The following is a 19287-nucleotide window of genomic DNA, read 5'->3' on the forward strand; positions in this document are numbered from 1 at the left end:
AACCTACAGTGAGCTGAGCACATTCAAACAAAAGCACACACTTACACACATGGTTACAAGACATTACACACCTCACAATACTGATACTGAGGAGTTTTAATTCCAAAAGAAGATATCCACCATTAGAGGAAACTGACTACAGACTACTACAAACTGATTTCTGGCATGAAAGTAAAGCCGATTATGGATAATAATTGAAGTTAAGAGTCGTCTTAATCTCTTTGCTTGCAAAAAATAGTTGTGCTTGTAATGATACAATCATTTTGGTTGGTTGAAAAGTTAACTGATAAATTTCAGATAGCACGAAAAAGCATGAAAGACATCATAAACTCACTAGAAGGAAATCATATTGTACTTTACATACTCACAGCAATATTTTAGACTGAGAGAAAAGACAACACAAACAAGCTCCTGTTTCTGAGGTACATTATTGACCCTCAGGTTCACTGAATACTGAACTGTTTGACGTCAGTGACGTGAGATAACTTCTGTTGTGAATTGGCGCTATATAAATAAAATTTGACTTGACTTGTCAGTAAACATGAATGAACAGCTTTATCATCTCAGCTTGACTGAGAGCTGTGTTTATTGTATATAGTATGTGCGTGATTCAATATCAGTGTGTAAAGTAATTGGTCTGTTTAGCCACTTGCGGACAGCACACCACAGTGTACACACAACATTGACATATTATCACCCTATAGCTTAAATATAGTAAGTGCATTCGGAAATAGCTGCCTATTTACTGTACACATCCAGCAGACATTCTTCATCATTCATTTGGAGTCATGTCTGTGACAACCTTTTAGCTCTGTTTTTGATCTGGCTCTTTAGTTGTGTTATTCATCTCATCACTAACTGCACTGGTCTGCAATTTAGAAAGAAATGAATGGTGAGTTGATCAGAGTTTCTTTTTAATCTGCAACAGGAAATGCAGCTGACAACAGTGGTGACAATGAATCAGAACAGTAGAGCTGTGGGCTGTAAAAACACATAAATACTTTTGAGGAATTCTTTCTCTTCCTTGTGACTACTCGTGCATCAGGAGCACCTACTTTTTGTTTAATTACTGCTGAACCCAAGTGGAGATTCTTCTGCTGTTTTTAATGAACATTACACAGGTTTATAATTTGGCCCTATAAGGCATTATGTAATGTAAGTAACTAACTGATTTTCCTGCCTCTGACAATCAACATTTACACTTATGGAATTATTTCATGCATTTCTGTTATAAAGATGCATGATTAAGTTTAATGTGTAATCAAAGCAGAGTTTTTATTTAAATTTAAATTTGTGACAATATTTAATATGTCTTGATCAGTGTGTGTATGCAGCATTTTAAGGGCCCATTGTGCAAAACAAATTCTCCTGAGGGCAATAAAGGCTTTTATTCATTTATAACAAAGTGTGAGGTAAAAGCACTCATACACATACATACACATACACACACACACACACACACACACACACACACACATACACACACAAAGTCCTGTTAATCTATACAGACACACACTCATTATACGCATTTTGAGTAATCTTGACGGACATGCCATCAGTAAAACAATATCAGTGGCTTTTGCTTGGGATAAGAGGACAGTCCTATTAATCAGCCAAACACACCTTCCGTACACACACACGTGCATGCGCACACGCTTGCACACACACGTGCACGCTAGTAGAAAACACATAGTTATTTAACCCACTATTTCCCTAGGGAGAGAGTCTTTAACAGTAACAAAGCAGCATCCAATCACTTACATGCTTTTCCCTGGTGCCTCCTCTTTCCATACAAGACAATCTGGAGAACAAGATTACACACACACACGCACACATAAAATCATACATGCACACACTCACTCACATACGCACACATGCCTTCACCTAATACCCATCAGCTTTTGGGACAGAGGAAAATCTATATTTCATCTGAGAAGCTGAGGTGTTTGTGCACACGCTGAGTTTGTTTGTCATTAGGCCTAACCCCTGTGGCTCACCTAATCAGGTTGCTGTGTATGTGTGTGTGTGTGTGTTTAATTCTGTCTATGAGGGTTTGAGAAAAGAGAGAATATGACCAGGAGTGCGTGCGTGTGGCTGACAACTGTAGAGGACTGAGAGTTGTGGGAGACAGAATCGTGCAAGCACACACTTGAGGCTGAATTAAAGTTATCGATCAGCCATGGTATGCTCTCACACAGAGATCAAGGCTTAACCCTGATCAATGACTAATCTGTTTGTTTGTGTGTGCATGCATGTTTTTATGCATCATCTCAATTTCCATCTTTCTAGCTGCATTAGTATTCTTAGCCTGTGCATATTTTAGAACCAGGCTCTACTGTATCTTCACCATTAAGCTTTGATGTAGACCAAGAGTCTGCAGCCATGCTAGCTAGGGGATCTATGACGCTAGAACATTACATAGCTATTTTACCTTAAAATAATATCTTCAAAATCATTTTGATGGTACACTGAATTGTAATAGGTTGATGAGTGATGCCTCTGTCATTCCAACTCAGTGCCCTGAATGTCCATTCTTGCATTATGTAACTTTAGGTAGCATGTATGATCTCCCGCATGATGTGCCTAATTGAAAGATAGTTAGCGACTTAGACTGCTGGAATCAGGCCCAACAAGTTCAATGCCAAACTAATGTAATGCCAAACTATAGATCAGATAAAGAGACTAAAAAGTCATTAAAAACCAGCATATCTCTGAGCTGAAACTGAAAATAGCAAGAGCTTGGCATGTTTGTTAAGGCGACATCACTTCCAGCTCCTGAAGCTGGGGATCATGAGGACCATATACCGTTCGGCCCCGTTTCAGTTCAATGAGTGGGACTACCCAGTCAGAGCTTCAGTCAAGCCATTGATAAGGTTTGCTTTCAGCTTACCTGTTCAGACTGCAGAGGGCTCAGCAAAGTCACATTGTGTTGCTTTAAGCTGCTAGAATGGGCTTTGATATCTGTACCAAATGTCATTCAATACCACAAAACCACAATTGTCAACTTCAGAAAAGTCAGCAAATCATCAAAGTCATTAGGACTCATCTTCTATTAACCATATTTCATGCAAATTATCCCACAGTCATTGAGATATTCCAGCCTGCGCCAAACTAGTGGGCTGACCGACAAAACAAACCAACAGAACTCCCATCCCCAAAGCCCTGCTGTAGCTAAAAGAGTGATTATCAGGTTGGTCTACCAAACAGAAAGAGCATATTTCACCCAGAGGGGTTTCTGGCCTGTGCTACAACAAGCATCTATCCTGCTGAAGTGTCCTTGAGCAAGATTTTGTTCTGTGGTTGAGAGAATTCCCTCTTTGGTAGTCAAGTATCACAAAAAATATATAACAGCATCCGATTGGTCCCTGCAGCAGGCTGTACGCACCACATGATAACTGTGTCGAGGGCAGCTCGTAGCTCTGTTCTCGTGACCAGCCAACCTTGCCTGTGGCCTAAACTCTGCACTCAGCTAACAATTACTCAGAGTTTCCCAAAGCATTTCAGTGCACATCTGTCCACTTTCCATACAATAACAGTGGAAGAACAAGTGCCTTTTTACTAATAAGGACATCGGACAGAACCACAGTTAACCTATATGCAACATTAAACTAATTGCTGGCCACTGCAGTAATTGCGAATGAATGGCACCAAAATGACAGACAATCAGTCTCTGTGCCCTACGATTTTATTCATCAGAGTGAAACCTCAGTCTATCATTTCCCCTCTGTCTACCTTCATTAGCACGTCTTCACATGTAAATGGCCGAGCACTGGCAGCCAATCAGACAAAGTAGTGTAGTCATTTCAAAGTGGGATGGTGGTACAGTTAGTGTGTCAGTGTGTCTAATTCCCTGCTTTGTTCTCAGACATATTTTAATGGAACCATAGAAAAGCTTGGCTGCTTTCACCTCATTTGGTTAAACCACTGAGCATGAAAAAGATATAGGGTACAGTATGGTATTATTCTCTATCTAATCATATGATGGAGGAGCTCCTAAAGGCAAGGTAAATTTCTTTGAGGCAACACTTAAGAGCTTTACTTTGTCGCATCTCGTAAAAGTTAAACAAAAAAAAGTGAGAAATGGAAGTTTTCATCAGCTCTCCAACCCTGAATGCTCTTAAAATGCTATCCACCACTGGAGACGGCAGGCTATGTATAATTTGTATTTGTTCAGGGGTTACCCAGGTGTATTTCACTTCTCCATTATTGTTTTATGGTCTTAATATCTCTGAGGTGAGCAGATGATGATAAATCAATAGATAGAATACTTTCTTGCTGTGTCAAAGACCAAGGGAACACTCAGAGTGTGAGTCTGAGTCTGAATCTGTGCAAACACGCTTCTATTGGTTTGTGTGTGCTAGTATCTGTGTGAATACCTATAGCAATATGTTTAGAATATGCCTGCATTGGAGTTATGCCAAATCCAATTCAGATATTGACAAGAAGCACATATAATACACATCTCCCCAGAGCTTATGTGGGTATTCATAAGCAACAAGAGGATAGAGGAGGCATGGGAGAAATTTTAAATTAGACCATCCAGGGGAGTTTCTCTGAAGCCTGATAGAGAAACAGCCCCATCTACAGGATTTAAGCATGACTGTAAGCCAACTCAGACTTGCTTCCCTCATACCAGGAGGGTTGTGTACCTAACATTAAATTCCAGTGCATCTCTTTGTCTCAGCAAAGCTTAATGAGCCTCCTGAGAGCACACCCAGGTGAACTTGCTGTAAGAGGAAACTACCTGTGTCTACCACAGCACAGAACAGAACAATGCTGGCCTTTTTTTTTCTTAAACAAAAAATACTGTATCTGCAGATTCTGGAGGGGACACTGCAGTACTTTGCCAGTGAAATAAGGGTGTTCTCTTACACAGAGTGTTGACTTAGTGAACAATATCCTGGAAGTGGACAGCATGGACTCAGCGTTTCTCAACACAATTTGCTGGGGTCCCCTCAACTAGAAAGCACAAACATGCATGTGTGCGCTCACACACACTTGATATACACAGGGGAGAGCAAACTCAGGACTTAAATACACAAACACACACATCCTGGGAGACTAGCCATGCTCTCTAACCCCTTCCTGTGTACACGGACCTGCCTCTCAAATATCACTGAGTCCAGACAGAGGAGGAAGACCTTTGCAGAACAAAGGATAGGTCTGATAAGGAAGAGCTTGCAGGTGACACTCTGCCTTTTCTCCCAACTACAAAGAGACCATCTGCCCCTGGCGGCTCGTCAGAATTGTACCCCTCTCTTGACTCTTTTCTGGTTGGAGCACAAAAAAAAAACCAAGGTGTAGAAACACAAAAAAACAGAAAGATGGGAGAAGTAAGGTAAGGTACCTAAGGCATCAACCAGCTGCTTACATTTTCACATATTTACTTCTCACAATAAAACAGCAAACAGCAACTGCGGCACAATATACTAACATCAGATAAAATGCACATTATAATGGGGTTTGCTTGCTCTAACCAGCTCCACAGATCTCAGCCAGTAGTGCTTGTGTGTGTGTGTGTGTGTGTGTGTGTGTGTCCAAAAGAGCTGGCAGCCATGCAGAGGTATGAGACAGATGTGTGTGCCGGTCATTACTGTAATCGCTCCATTTACTTCATCTACCCTGGGAGGTACGGCTGGTCAGCACCATCTGGACACACACACACAAACACATACATGGCAATCACCAGCCGTGGTAAGGTTTCATGGGTAGTCAGCCAGCAACAGGAGGGAAAGCTTTGAAATGATCATTACATGAGTGTGTCTCTGTGTGTTTGTGACAGTGTCTAAGCATTTCCTATTCTCTGTCACTGTATGAATTTCTCTCTTTCTCTGGTGAAATTTTTCTCTCTGCTTTTCTCTTCTTGTTTTTTTTTCCCCTGGTCTCTATCCTCCTTTTTCATCCATCTTTCTGCCTCCCCTGAGTCCAGCTGCTTCAGAAATACATGAATCTGTCGTTTTTCCCCGGAGACTACAAGACAAAATGAAAAAGGCCATGGTGAGTAGTACCAAAGTGCGGACTTGTTCGAGACACCCTGCGCCTGAAGAGATGACGGTCATCATGGTGTGTGTGTGTGTGTGTGTGTGTCTGCAGTTGAATGATACAGAGACCTCAAGCTCATCTACATGTAATTTCCTCCCCCGACTGAGGACAGGGAAAGTGTGATGAGGAGAGGAATAGAGGAGTGGTTGAGGAAAGAGACAGAGAGCGAGAGCCAGGCTGAAGCTCTGGACTCAAGAGCGCCAGCCTGATCGTCAAGCAACACGTAGTCATGGCAACAGCAAATGGAGAGCGCGAGGGGAAGAAGTGGAGAAACAGAGGAGAGGAAAAGAAATGAGGGAGGCGGTTAAAACTACAGTGCTGAAAGATTTTTTTTTAAAAGAGTTTAGCTTGTGCTTTGCTACATGGGAGCAAAATATTTCATCCACTTACAGGTGATACTTCAGTTAGAGTCAAGAGCTGGGAGTTTAAATATTGCCTGGGGATACGTTTCTCAGTTTGCCCTCTTACTCCTCATGTTTATTTTACTCAGCAATGACTCTGTTCAGAACTACGCTTGAAGATTTATCACCAGTAGCAGGCCAAGCGTGTATCTTTATTCTGCTGTTGCTCTTCTGCTCCTTCATCACTCTATTCTCTGTCTCATTTGTATTCTGTAAGCTCGTCGCCCCTCCTCATTCTCCACCCCAGCGTACGCCCTCTCATTTTTCCCCTTTGTCTCTCCATTGGCTCCCTTCTCTTGCTCCTCTTGTTCCCCTGGTTGTCCTACGATCTCTTTTCCTGGCCTCCATCCCTCCATCCCTGCAGAGCAGAACTGACATTGGGCATGAGGTCAGAGAGATGGGCAGTCGTGCTCCTGCTGTCAGCAGGCTCAAATGGGCTTAGATACAGTATGTGTGGAGACACCCAAGGGACACCCTCCACTAGCCTTGGGCTCCAGACAGCCATACGCACATAAACCCCACACATTCAGTCACACACTTTTGTTGGCATATAATAACAGAAATACACACACACATACATACATACATTCACACCAACAAAACTGCACCTTCACATATTGTATAAACGACATTCATTCGAGCTGCCACACATACACAAAATGTTTGAACACACACACAAAACATACACACATGCATTCGCTTATGTAAACAGAGAGCGGCATGGAATTACAGATTTTAGAAAGGACAAATTCCCTTGGAGAACTGCCATGGATTATTGGCTGGTATAGCCAGTGTTGTGAACAATGGAAATATTCACTGTAGATTAATTGCTAAGCACTAAAGACATAAACCTCCAAAGGTCATTTAAATCCATTAGGCATATGTGTCATGTAAAGTGAAAGATCACTTCCATGAACTGAGCTTAACGTTTAAAAGTGAACATTAAGTCAAACGGGAGTGATTACAGAAATTAAAGCGGCTGTACGAACAAGGAAATCTTGTATAATGTACACTATGTAGGAAAAGCAGAGCTGAGGACATTTTACAGGTGTTAAATCACTTGGTTTTGACAAGCCTTCTATTGAAGGGATGCTTATTTTATCTACTTGTAGGCAGTGCATAACCGTACAGTGTATATGGATCAAATGTATGATGATGCGGTCAGCAGTACACTCAAATGTCAGGCATTCTAGAAAAGCTCTGCCCTCTCCAGTCAGACCATGTTAAATTGGGATATGATTACATCCATGTATTAAGGTTGAAGTCAGAAAGTGAGGAATCTTTAAAAGGGTAATCATTGCTGTGGTATTTTAAGTAACACAGTTAAAGAAATGTCCCATTTTTCCATGTTTTTACATAAATGGCATAACATGTGTAATAGGATGTCATGGCTGGGGTCACTTTGGATTACACTTGCAGGATAGCCTACTGTCAGAAACACTGTACCACACTGCCCCCATGTGGTGCTAATACACACTGCATACATTAGTCAGAGAGGACTCATCTCTATGAGTCTGACTTGAAATGCTTTCTCTCGTCAGGATTAAAAAATCTAAACCTAGCCGTATAACCATCTGACGCATACACAGAACAGTAATTTCTCCAATTATTCATATTTAGTATATGTTACCAAATAACACATCTTTTGCTAATGCCCCATCCTAGAAAACCTTATGCTTCTAGTAAAGGTGTAACATCATTACCTGTCCTGGAGGTGTCACTGTAGTAAGGTCTCCTCTGAAGGCTCAGGTTACAGTATAGGGTTGCAGGCCCCAAAGGCTACACAAATAGCATTCACAGTGCAGGGCAATGAAGTGAGCCCACACTGCGTTGTCACAGTGACAAGTTAAGCTGTCCATCAAGGTGTGTATCAGTTTTCCAGCTGCTAGCCTTTAGAGCTGAAGAAGAGAGAGAAAAGAAACATTAAGTTGGAGACGATAGAGTTTATCAGTGTTACATTTGGGGAAATGTCAGTTTGCAGCTTCTGAGCTTGACAAAAAGGACTGAGGTGAGTTCGTACCTCTGATCAAACTCTGCATGATTCCCTTTTCTGGTTCCACGTCCCCTACACACCACACAAAGAAGCTGTAGCCTTTTTTTTCCCTTTCTTCTTCCTGCCAGCTGAGTCTTCATGGCTGAGTCCACCAGCAGCAGAGTTAAAAGTGGTAGTTTAAGCACTGGAGGAGTGCGTTTACCCCAGGAGCCCTCTCTCAAAGTTGGGGTGGTATTGTCAGATGAGAGAGTGGACTTCCTTCGGGAGCAGGCCTTCTGTGTCCTGCGAGTGAAGACGGATAAATGGAACCGCTTCATTGGTGCAGAGGAGAACCAGAAGATTATTCTGGATTTCCTGGATCACATCTGGACCAACAGGCTGCTGCTCTTCACCGGACCTGGAGGGACACTACATGCAGGGGATGCTCAGGTAAGAAAAACATACACACCCAGTGATAAGTACACACAGGGATAAAGTGAGTGTTTAAAAAGTCCAGGCACCCAACTTAATAAATATGTGTCATTTTCTTTTTCATTTCCCCATTTTGGCTAAAGTCAATTTTGCAGGGAAATTCAATTATGGTTATAGCCTTGAGTAAATATTTAATAGTGTAGTCCATCTATTACTTCCTGTATGCACTGTATGTTAGAAATTCTGTACACTAATATCGCTGAGGTAAAGACACTGTGGAACAATGCTGTGCACATGTGCAGGGTGGCTGAGACACATTTCAGTATCTGTTTTGCTGGGTTGTAGGAAAACGCAGTTCATCAAAACACAGCAGCAAAACCTCTCACACCCTGACAATTTTTATATCAGTCATACATTCACTACTACATGTTGAAAAGTGAATCTAGCTCCTAAACAAGACAGTAAGCTATATATACTGTAAGTATCCTCGGCTTGCTGTCTACACCCCGTCTAACATACACATTTTTGAAATAAGTCACTACTTATTTCTGGTGCTTTCAATGCTGTTGAAAGCATTCCTACTGTTTTTGCATCTGTGAAGACGTCCCCACCATGGAAGACCAAGCTGCTGTGTGTGCTAAAGAAGGGCGTAAAGAGAATCGCTCGGCAAGGATTCAGACTACAACTCCGACTGGGAGAGGTGCCTGGATATCCTATGGAGCACCTTCCTATTGTCATCTCAGAGGTGGGCTAGTGTGTGTGTGTATGTATGAGGGAGTGTGGAGATGTCCAGCTCGCATGGTGTCCGTGAACATGGCGGAAGTTATGTGTTTTGTTGACGAGACAAGTGTAGAATGAGAATGCATTAGTTGTGTTTAATATAGCGCGTAAGTGTTCACGGTTACCTTGAAAACAGCTTGTGTGACCACTGCCCGCACAGGTGCTGGTGTGTGTGCTGTCCAACGGTCTGAACCACGAGGACTGGCCTCGGGTGGTGTCCGATGACATCCACAGACACCTGGAGAAGCTGAGGAGCAGGGTGGTGACTCTGAGAGGCCGAGCCGAGGGACGAACGCTGCTGCCGCTGCCACTGTGCGTGGAGCAGGCCCGGCCTCAGGACATTGCTCTCAGGTCTTCATATGTAAAGAGAATCTGCGTATTCCGTTTTTATGTGATTATTGTTGTTCGCTAGTAACAGATGATGTTATGTAAAGAATTGCTAAGCGTGTCCTTGGCTAGAAGCTAGTTTGATTTATATTTTTCATTGCGCATTTCTGGCGCTAACGTGGTGTGAGCACGTTTAGCTAAAATGTTTTTGGAAAACCCAGCTGGCAAGAATAATATGAAGCGGACGGCATAATAAAACATTTTCTAACCTATATAGAGAGTTGACGCTGTTCTGTTCAGACCTGAAGCCACCGGAAGTGAAACCTGCCCGGCTCTCTTGTATATAACAGCAACAAACACAAATAAATAAATATAATAAAATAATCAATAAACAATCAAAATAATAAAAAATAAGAGAACTTAAAGTTTTACGATCAATTACAATTATCTTCATTAATTGTGTTTCCTCATATGTAATAAACTTTAAAATGTTGTACAAAGGGAGCAAGGTCAAGCGCCATTTCCGGCAGCCATATTTGTTTACTATAACAGTTGCAACTTGGAAGTTTTGATAAACTTTATTATTATGCATCAGACAGAATATTTTTCATTAGCTAGAGTATATGGAGAGCCTGTTGTCAGTTGACTGGCAGTAAAGTTGTGTAAAAAAGATGCTAGTGTTAGCTCTATGTCATGAATGCAAAGCTCAGCTGTAAATATTTCTCATGTTGATTTTAAAGCAACTTTTTATACACAGTATATGTGGAGAGGCAAACTGGGCTATTGTATAATGTAGAGAATAAGATGTAATGCACTCTAGTATAGCTAGAATTGTCAAGTCATGAAGGCAAATTCCTAACGTACAGTCACCAACATCTTGTTACAGATGAATACGTTTACTGTGATGAGATTTACAACTGACTAATATTTCAGTCCTGTTTTTGGTTTGCTGACTGCACATTCATATTCCACAGCCTGTATTGCCATTTTTGTCCACACTGATTGCCCCTCTCTCTGTCTCCCTCAGCCCCACTGGTTGGCCTTTGGACCGTGGCTTGTTATACTCTATAGAAACTCTGATAGTTCAGTGGTCTGGACAAATATGGAATGTCCTGAAGAAAGACTCTGGCATGGTGCTGCTCCGTGGAGACCACCCGGGCCCCAACGTGGAGCTCCAGTTTTGGGCCACTCAGAGAGAAAACCTGCTGGGCATCCAATCACAAGTATGAGATTGATCCTGTAGAAGCTGGCAGAGGTGCAATCAATTCAAAATATAAACTAAAATGGCAGTTTTCAGGATAGAAGAGATATTAGATATTTGTATCCCTAAAGACTAGATTTAAGGTACACAACTTGCTTGCAAGGTCTGAATTATTTTATGTCCCAAATCTATTGTATGACATACTATTACTTAATTAATGCAGTATTTATCTTTCCACATCAGCCCAGGTGATATGCATCCCGCAATGATGTCCTTGTTTTCAGATCCAGAGCCCCAAAGTAGAACAGATCATGGAGATCCTGAGAAGAGTCAAGAGCAGTTACTACTCCTCCTTTAAGGATGTCTGTCTCAAAGTCAATGATGGTAGGGTCAGCATTACCCATCATTTATCAGTGATTTTTATTATATATGAGTTTTCTCATTTCTCATTTGGTTTTACTTTAGGAATAGATTTCAACCTTCAAATGCACAAAAAGTACTTTTTTCTGTGTCACAGTACAAATGTTTTTTGTATTTAGCCTGATAACATTTTCTGGATTTCACATTTATGCTCTAATGCCGTTGCTTTCTTTGTGTATCAACATGCTCATTTAGCAATGGCAGGAACATTGCAATCATATTGCCATTTCTGTTTGAAATTGTCAGTTAAAAAACACAGTTATTTGTCTACTGTGTGATTTTAAATTAAGTTAGATTACCTCCCTAATAGGATCATGTTTTACAATAGTACATCTTTATGTGATAATTATAGCTGTGCTGGAAGCAGAGGACATAGATCTGTATCTACGCCCTCTGAGAAGACTGATCAGCAGCTTAGAAGAGAGGAGTTTCCCTCAAGTAGACGCTCTGCTGCCTCCTCTCTTCCACACTCTGTGTCTCATCTGGAGCCATTCCCAGTACTACTGCACTCCACAGCGCATGGTGGTCCTCCTGCAGGAGTTCTGTAACCTCATCATTGAAAAGGTGCAGTGATGCATATCTATGTTTATGTGAAAGAAATGGAGATGAAAGAAGAGAAATTAAGTGGTGGTAATTGTTCATCCAAATTATTGTGTTTGTCTTAAGGCCTTTGCCTACCTTATCCCAGAGGAACTATTTAAGATGGAGCTTGAAGAGGGGGTGGAGAGAGTCCAGATAACCATCTCAGTTCTGCGCACATTCAAGCAGTTGTTTCACACTTACCGCCAGCGGATCCCAGAGTACTACAGACGCAGCCAGACCATCAAGCTGTGGGACTTTCCTGCTACACTTGTGTTTCAGCGTTCAGACCGCATCATGGAAAGGCTGCTTATGATTGAGGTGCATGGGTTGACAAGCACAGTTCTGTGTTTTGATTTTATAGACTGTTAGACTAATTCAAGAGAAAATTATTTCTTGGTACTAATAACAAAGAGTGTTGTAAATAGCAAAGCTGCCACCTCAAAGAAAGTGTTTTTAACAATCTTTACCCCAATCTATCACCCCGACCCATTAGTGGCTTTTTGTTTCTCATCTATAGGAGCTTTTTGCAACAGCACTGGACTTTCTGAAGCTGGAGAAGATTGAACTGGGTGGGTCCAGAGGGAAAGTCCTCAGTGAGATGGTCTTCAGCATGAGCGAGGAGTTTCATGACCGCTGGCGGGCCCTCAGAGAGAGCAAATATGACCCTTTGGACTATACTAACGATGTGAGGCCTAGTGAGATTGTTGCAGTTGTCTTTGATATCACACTGCTTTTTAATTAATAACCCCCAAAGGGCTGTGATTCACACCCATTTATAAGTGGCACTGACAGGCACAGCCAAATAATTAAAACAACAACAACAACAAAAAAAACAATTTGATTTTTCTTCCCAGCAGTAGAGTAATTGAAAAGTAGCAAAGTAGTTGCTAAGCAACACACAAGAACCAGTGACAGCAGTCATTATTTGTCAGTGCATCAATATTTAATTTACTAGATATTTTACAGCTATTGTACAACATATTCCAGTGTGGCTCAGTCAATCTAAAGAGGAACTCAATCAGAAATTGATCTGTGAATTTTTTTACTGTGTTATTCCAGCAAATACTGATAAACTGAGCTGAAGAGAACTTGAAGTACTGCACTAAAAATATTATGGAATAAAAATTGCCTAATAATTAATGTGCTACTCAAAGCTTTATAATTAGGAAGGGACCTGGAAATATCCACCATTTCCTGTCTAATGCCATCCTTTGTCCAGGATTTTGTGCACCACTACAGGCGCTTCATGGAGCAGAACAGAGATTTTGACCAGAGGCTTGGGACTGTCCTCAATCTGGCTTTCCAGCACTCCAAGAACCTGAAGTCAACCTTTAAGGTATGTCTGTTACACCTGAGCTCCTTAAACACTCCTAGTCTTTACAAATATACTTTCAGGCTATCAAGGGACATGAAGGGAGCACATGGAGAGCGTTTAGCATGTTAGCAAACTATAATTACATTTATCTCAGCTGAGAGGGATTCTTCTCTTGTTTTAGCTTGTTGGTGTTTTAGACTAAAAGTCAGGGAATTTTCAAAGTAAATCAGATATTTTTGGGTATCATAATATGTTTAGGTCTAAAATGTACACTGTCTTAAGAAAATGTTTTTGTCCCATCTAGTTGTTAAAGATTTTTGGCACCCTGCTTGAGAGACCCAGGATCCACCAGCTGTTCTCTCCTAACTACAACATGTTGTTGACCATGTTCAACCAGGAAATAGACCATTGTCAGTTTATACTTGATCAACACAGAGATGGGGTAAGACAGGTGGAAACACACATAATTATTCTAAATGATGTCCAGGAGAGTTCCTAACAGCTGATTTTGACACACGTGATTCATACACTTGTGTGTGTGTTAGGAATATCCTTGAAAAAGTATCATCATCTTAAGTGAATGAATATAACTCAATCATGAAACAAATTGATTAAGCCTTTGTTGTTTTTCAGCTGCGGTCAGGCTGTGCAGTCCTGGGGAAAAATATGCCGTCAGTGGCCGGCAACCTCAAGTGGTCACAGGAGCTTCGGAATCGCATCCTCACCAACAGGAGTAACCTCTGCCAGCTGGCCCATATGTATGGACCGACCCCATTCATGCACACACACAATTACTCCATAAGTGTCATCTGGGGATCCAGCAGATCTTTTGCTTTGTTAATCATATTATGCACACATAGAGACACAATACAATACATACAAGCTCCATACAAGACCCTTCATTCCCTCTCTCCCCTCCAGGCCTCTAGGGAGTGCTGAGGCAGACGATGTCCTCCATAAGTGTGAGCATGTCCTGGAGATTCTGGATCAGCAGGATGAGGAGCTGTTCTCAGAGTGGACTGAGGGCTTGGAGGAAATTTGTCAAATCCACCTGAAGGAACCACTGCTCACACTGGACACCGACACAGGCCTGTTCCAGGTCAACTTCAGTCCTGCTGTAAGCACGCAGATGTTGCAATCACCAATAAACATATTAGCCAGAGTTAAGATATTTAAGAGAAAGATTTTTTTTTTGGTCTGGAATCAGTGCAGAAATGTGCCTACAGTCATACTTTCTACATTCAATTGTACAAATCATTTTGTAATCAAACTTGGTAGGTTGAGTTTACACCATAAATATGATGTGATATCATTTAAATATACATATATTTCTGCTCCAACTAAATTTATAAATCATTATTTAACTGCTTCATTTTCTTTTCATTTTCTTTTCCCAACATCCACCAGTTGCACCAGTTGCTGGTGCACCTCAAATTATCAGAAATAACAACAGTGGTTTGCCTTGAATAAACAAAGGAACTGTTTTGCATGAGCAACAATAATCACTGTGTGTTAACAAAGAAAACCATGAAACATAATCAACATAAAATCAGAGAAACAAAGCGAAGTGTTCTCTGAAAAGCACAGCAGTAATAAGTTTTTGTAACCAGCAATGTCGAGATCAGGCACTCTAATCCAAGGATTAGGCAACCTATCTGATGTACTGTGCACATTTCTTCTAATAGATTGTATAATGTATATGTGTACTCAGTTCAACGAGTGGCCTTCACGTATTTAACACCCAGTTATTCAGAAGTCTAAATGAGATCTCCAGTTTATGATACTGATCCTGTCTATTCAGATTTATTACTGTGGAGGTAAAAGGAAACAAAACAAATACTTTAACTTTAGATTCATTCAATTCTTGATTACATTTCTCCCCCTCTCTCCACACAGTTGATGTCAGTGCTTAGGGAGGTGAAGTATCTAGGTATGTTGAAGCACCAAAACATTCCTAAAGCAGCTCTCCATCTCTACTCCAAACGGGAGAGACTCTACATGGTGGGTAACTAAGCTTCTAGTGTTGCACTGAGCATTGTGTTAGACAGCTGGTTGGATATGTATGGGCTGTGGATACAGTCTTTAACAGTAAATGGCTTGTTGATCTGTAAAATATGTCAAAAACCATCTCACACACGCTTTTGTATCTTGTAGTACACACAGACGCTGACCCTGGTGACCCAGTGGTACAACCAGCTCCAAAGTACCATCCTTGCTGTAGAGCTGGGATTGGTGAAAGATGAGATGGATGCAACAAAACGACAGCTAGAGCCGGCCCTCCAGGAGCTTACCTGGGCTCAGGATGACCTATGGGACTACATTCAGAGCACACGAAACCTGGTCAAGGTACTGAACATTTAGTTTTTTCAGTGTACATTTTGACACTGTTTTGCATCATATTTGCTTTGTTCAGCTGTATTTAAAGCTGCTCTCAGCTGCATTTCAAGCTGAAATAAATAAAAAAAGACTTGGTGTATTTTAGAGTTTGTTTAATAGCATTAAACAAACAGCATGCTGTGAAACTGTTGCTTGCCAATGTAGCATGAAACTTGGCATTCTCTGTATGTGGTCCAAGCCAGTTCTCCTCAATTATAGAAAACACCCTAAAACAGAAATAAAATGGCAGCTGTTGACTAAAGGGAATGTAATTACTGGTTGTAGCAGTTGTTCTCTTTTGCCATGGCCAGAACATCTCTAGTCGTGTCCAGAGGAGCAAAGCTAATGTGGAGATTATTCAGGCCCTTATGGGTAAAATCAGCCACCGGGCCTTCATCACCAGAAAGAGCCGTGCCTCTGCTCTCCTCATCTTCTCCGACATTGACGAGAGTGTTTCCAAACAGCATGCTTTCATCACCAGCACAGGGGAGCAGATACACAAACTTCTGCAGGTATATACACACGTCTCATCCTTGATTCCCCAAGAACTTGTTCTCATATTGTGGATGTTAACTTTTCCAGAACTCATATCTATGAGCGTCCCATTTTGTCCTTCTTAAATCCCTCCAGGAAAACCAGTCTCTGCTTGGTGTGACAGACCTGGACAGCAGTGAGTGGCGGGCCTACACAGACTATGTGGATCGAATGATCCTGGCGGGCTTCGCCAGTGCAGTGCGCTGCTCCCTGCAGTATCTCATGGACAACACAGATGCAGCCCAACGTATTACACCACTGTTTGAGGTCCAGCTGGTGCTCAACAGCAATGAGATGACCTTTGACCCCCCACTGGATTTCAGCCACAGTGGTAACTTCTATGATATTGTGGATAAGATGGTGGCCAACATCACAAACATAGCGTCCTTCATTCCCAGATTGGCGAATCATAAACAGCTGGAAAACTATCAGGTGCTGCACGGATGAGATTATAGGCTTACACACAGTGAGCATGCATGCTGTGTACACATACAGAAATATATTTGCCTGCTGACACACTGCCACATCATGCTATCATGTTTGCTCATCTTGTAGTGTGATATAAATGAAATGGAGGATTTGTCAGAGATGTGCCATATAATCCGCTCACGGGCACGTGCAGCTATCGCTAAGGTAAGTGTTTGTTTTCTACCCACACATGGATACCCATTTATTATGCCTGCAGGCCCTTTAATGGAAAGATTGTGTTGATTTTCAGGTGAGAGAATACCAGGGATCATTTGCCAGCTACCGCTACCTCTGGACTGATGATAGGTCGGATGTGGCTTTGTATTCTCTGAAAATATTTCAAATTTCTTGATTATCATTCTCATTACTTGTGATAAAGAGAATTTGGAGAGAAAAGCTAAGTCACTCTTTTCTTAATATTTCACAGATCTGAATTCATGAGGCAGTTCCTTCTTTATGGCCATGTGCTGAGTACAGAAGAAGCCGAGCTGTATGCCGACTATGAACTAAAAAAGAACCCACCCACCCTGGATAACTTCAAAGAGCAGGTGTGCTTCAGCAGCCTTTTAATATTTCTGTAGTGCAACCGTAATTTCTGATTCTTTCCTCTTTTCTCCATTTTTTATGAGTTGTCATGTCATCCGTCATTCCAGATCAACCTGTTTGAGTCTCTATATGTTCGAGTGAGCAAGATGGAGGACAGGAGGGTGTTCTGTGGCTGGCTGCAGCTAGACATCAAACCCTTCAAGCACACATTGATGAATGTCATCAAGAGGTGGAGCTGGATGTTCAAGGAGCACCTGCTGAACCATGTGAACCAGAGCGTGAGGGAATTATCCTCTTTCGTCCAGGACACAGCCCAGGGTCTCTCTAAAAAGGTGTCAGATGGGGACTACGCAGGTCTTGTGGACACCATGGGACACCTCATGGCAATACGAGACAGACAGATCAGCAATGAACAGCACTTCAAACCTCTCAAGTCTACTGCTGAGCTCCTCAAGACGTACGGACAGCAGCTGCCTGAGAGCGTCTACACACAGCTAGAAGTGTGTACCATTACACAGATACACACATTTCCATGGATACTAGCAGAATATGTATCATTGCTTTACATTCTTCACCTTATCACCACAAAACACAGGAGCTGCCAGAGAAGTGGAAGGGTCTCAGGAAAATTGCCTTCACGGTCAAACATGAAGTGGCGCCTCTACAGTCAAATGAAGTTTCAGTTATACGCAGGAAATGTGTCCGGTTTGAGGTGAGGCTGTGTGTGAGCGGGGTAAGATATCAGTGTGGCAGCCCCTAACAAAGAGCTCAATATCTGACATTTAAACCTTCTCACTTTCTGTCCTGCATTATATATGACTGATACCACACCCTTCAGTGTGTACAGTTACAGAGGGAGAGGTGGAAGCAAATATTTAAAAAAAAAAAACCTGCAGCTTCACTGAATCCTGATTGCACCATTTTTTCCCCCATATTTTAGGTGAAACAGCACGAGTTCAGAGAACAGTTTCGTACTGAATCTATCTTTAAGATCAGTGTGGAGGAGCCTTATAGACTCATTGATAAGGTGAGATAAGAAGTAACTAGAGATTACAGTATCATTGCTGGCAAAGTTACCTTACAGTATATGATTAAGTAGAAAAAGAATTTCAGTTTTTTTTTTAAAATAAAATTGTAGCGTTGTAGCATCTCAAAATGTCCTCATCTCCAGACTAATCGAGCAGTAGCAGTGATGGAGGCGGAAATGAAGAAGTTGCAGGACACGGCTGATCTATTTGAGGTCAGCTTCCCAGACTACAAGCAGCTGCGCCAGTGTCGCTCCGACCTCATACTGGTCAAAGCAGTCTGGGACATGGTCATCTTTGTCAAGGTACACACTAATCACCACAATAAAAATAGGTTTTTATTTTGATTTCTTAGTTTCCACACTGCACACCCACACCATACCATACCTATAGGTGGTTTTTGTTTTATGCGTAGTTGACGCTGTGCTCTAATTTCCTTTTGGACGGTAGGGGAAAAGAGCTTTTCCTCTGTAAAGGTCATCACAGAGTCACAGATTAAATGCTTCCATTCTTCTCTCCATGCCAGACCAGTATAGAGGATTGGACCAAGACTCCATGGAAAGAGATCAACGTTGAGCAGATGGACATGGAGCTCAGACGATTCGCCAAAGTATGACAAGCTTCCATGGACAGACAGACTTAATCTTACATTTTTGCCATGGTTAAAAGAACTATCTCTGTCGCACATTAAAGGAGATGAAGATGCTGGATAAGGAGGTGCGGGTGTGGGACGTCTACATGGGTCTGGAGTCGACTGTAAAGAACCTGTTGACCTCTCTGAGAGCTGTCAACGAGCTGCAGAACTCTGCAGTCAGAGAAAGACACTGGCAACAGCTTATGAACACCACTGGGGTATGAGACTATAT

General features: G+C 41.8%; 1 protein-coding gene across 1 annotated transcript in view; it reads left to right on the forward strand.

Moving 5' to 3' along the window:
- Positions 1-8574: 8574 nt before the first annotated feature.
- The window catches only part of dnah9l (dynein, axonemal, heavy polypeptide 9 like), a 33128-nt gene continuing 22415 nt past the window's right edge, over positions 8575-19287 (forward strand). Inside the window, exons 1-25 of the mRNA XM_051069760.1 lie at positions 8575-8865; positions 9449-9592; positions 9788-9978; positions 10982-11177; positions 11440-11539; positions 11928-12139; positions 12242-12475; positions 12675-12842; positions 13377-13493; positions 13777-13914; positions 14106-14230; positions 14394-14589; positions 15369-15473; positions 15627-15818; positions 16160-16360; positions 16479-16814; positions 16938-17015; positions 17101-17156; positions 17278-17398; positions 17504-17896; positions 17992-18108; positions 18337-18423; positions 18568-18726; positions 18948-19031; positions 19115-19273. Of these exons, the coding sequence (XP_050925717.1) occupies positions 8575-8865; positions 9449-9592; positions 9788-9978; positions 10982-11177; positions 11440-11539; positions 11928-12139; positions 12242-12475; positions 12675-12842; positions 13377-13493; positions 13777-13914; positions 14106-14230; positions 14394-14589; positions 15369-15473; positions 15627-15818; positions 16160-16360; positions 16479-16814; positions 16938-17015; positions 17101-17156; positions 17278-17398; positions 17504-17896; positions 17992-18108; positions 18337-18423; positions 18568-18726; positions 18948-19031; positions 19115-19273 (4200 nt within the window). The remainder of the gene's footprint in view (positions 8866-9448; positions 9593-9787; positions 9979-10981; positions 11178-11439; positions 11540-11927; positions 12140-12241; positions 12476-12674; positions 12843-13376; positions 13494-13776; positions 13915-14105; positions 14231-14393; positions 14590-15368; positions 15474-15626; positions 15819-16159; positions 16361-16478; positions 16815-16937; positions 17016-17100; positions 17157-17277; positions 17399-17503; positions 17897-17991; positions 18109-18336; positions 18424-18567; positions 18727-18947; positions 19032-19114; positions 19274-19287) is intronic.

This window comes from Lates calcarifer, linkage group LG4, assembly GCF_001640805.2.
Source record: "Lates calcarifer isolate ASB-BC8 linkage group LG4, TLL_Latcal_v3, whole genome shotgun sequence".
Classification (NCBI taxonomy): domain Eukaryota; kingdom Metazoa; phylum Chordata; class Actinopteri; family Centropomidae; genus Lates; species Lates calcarifer.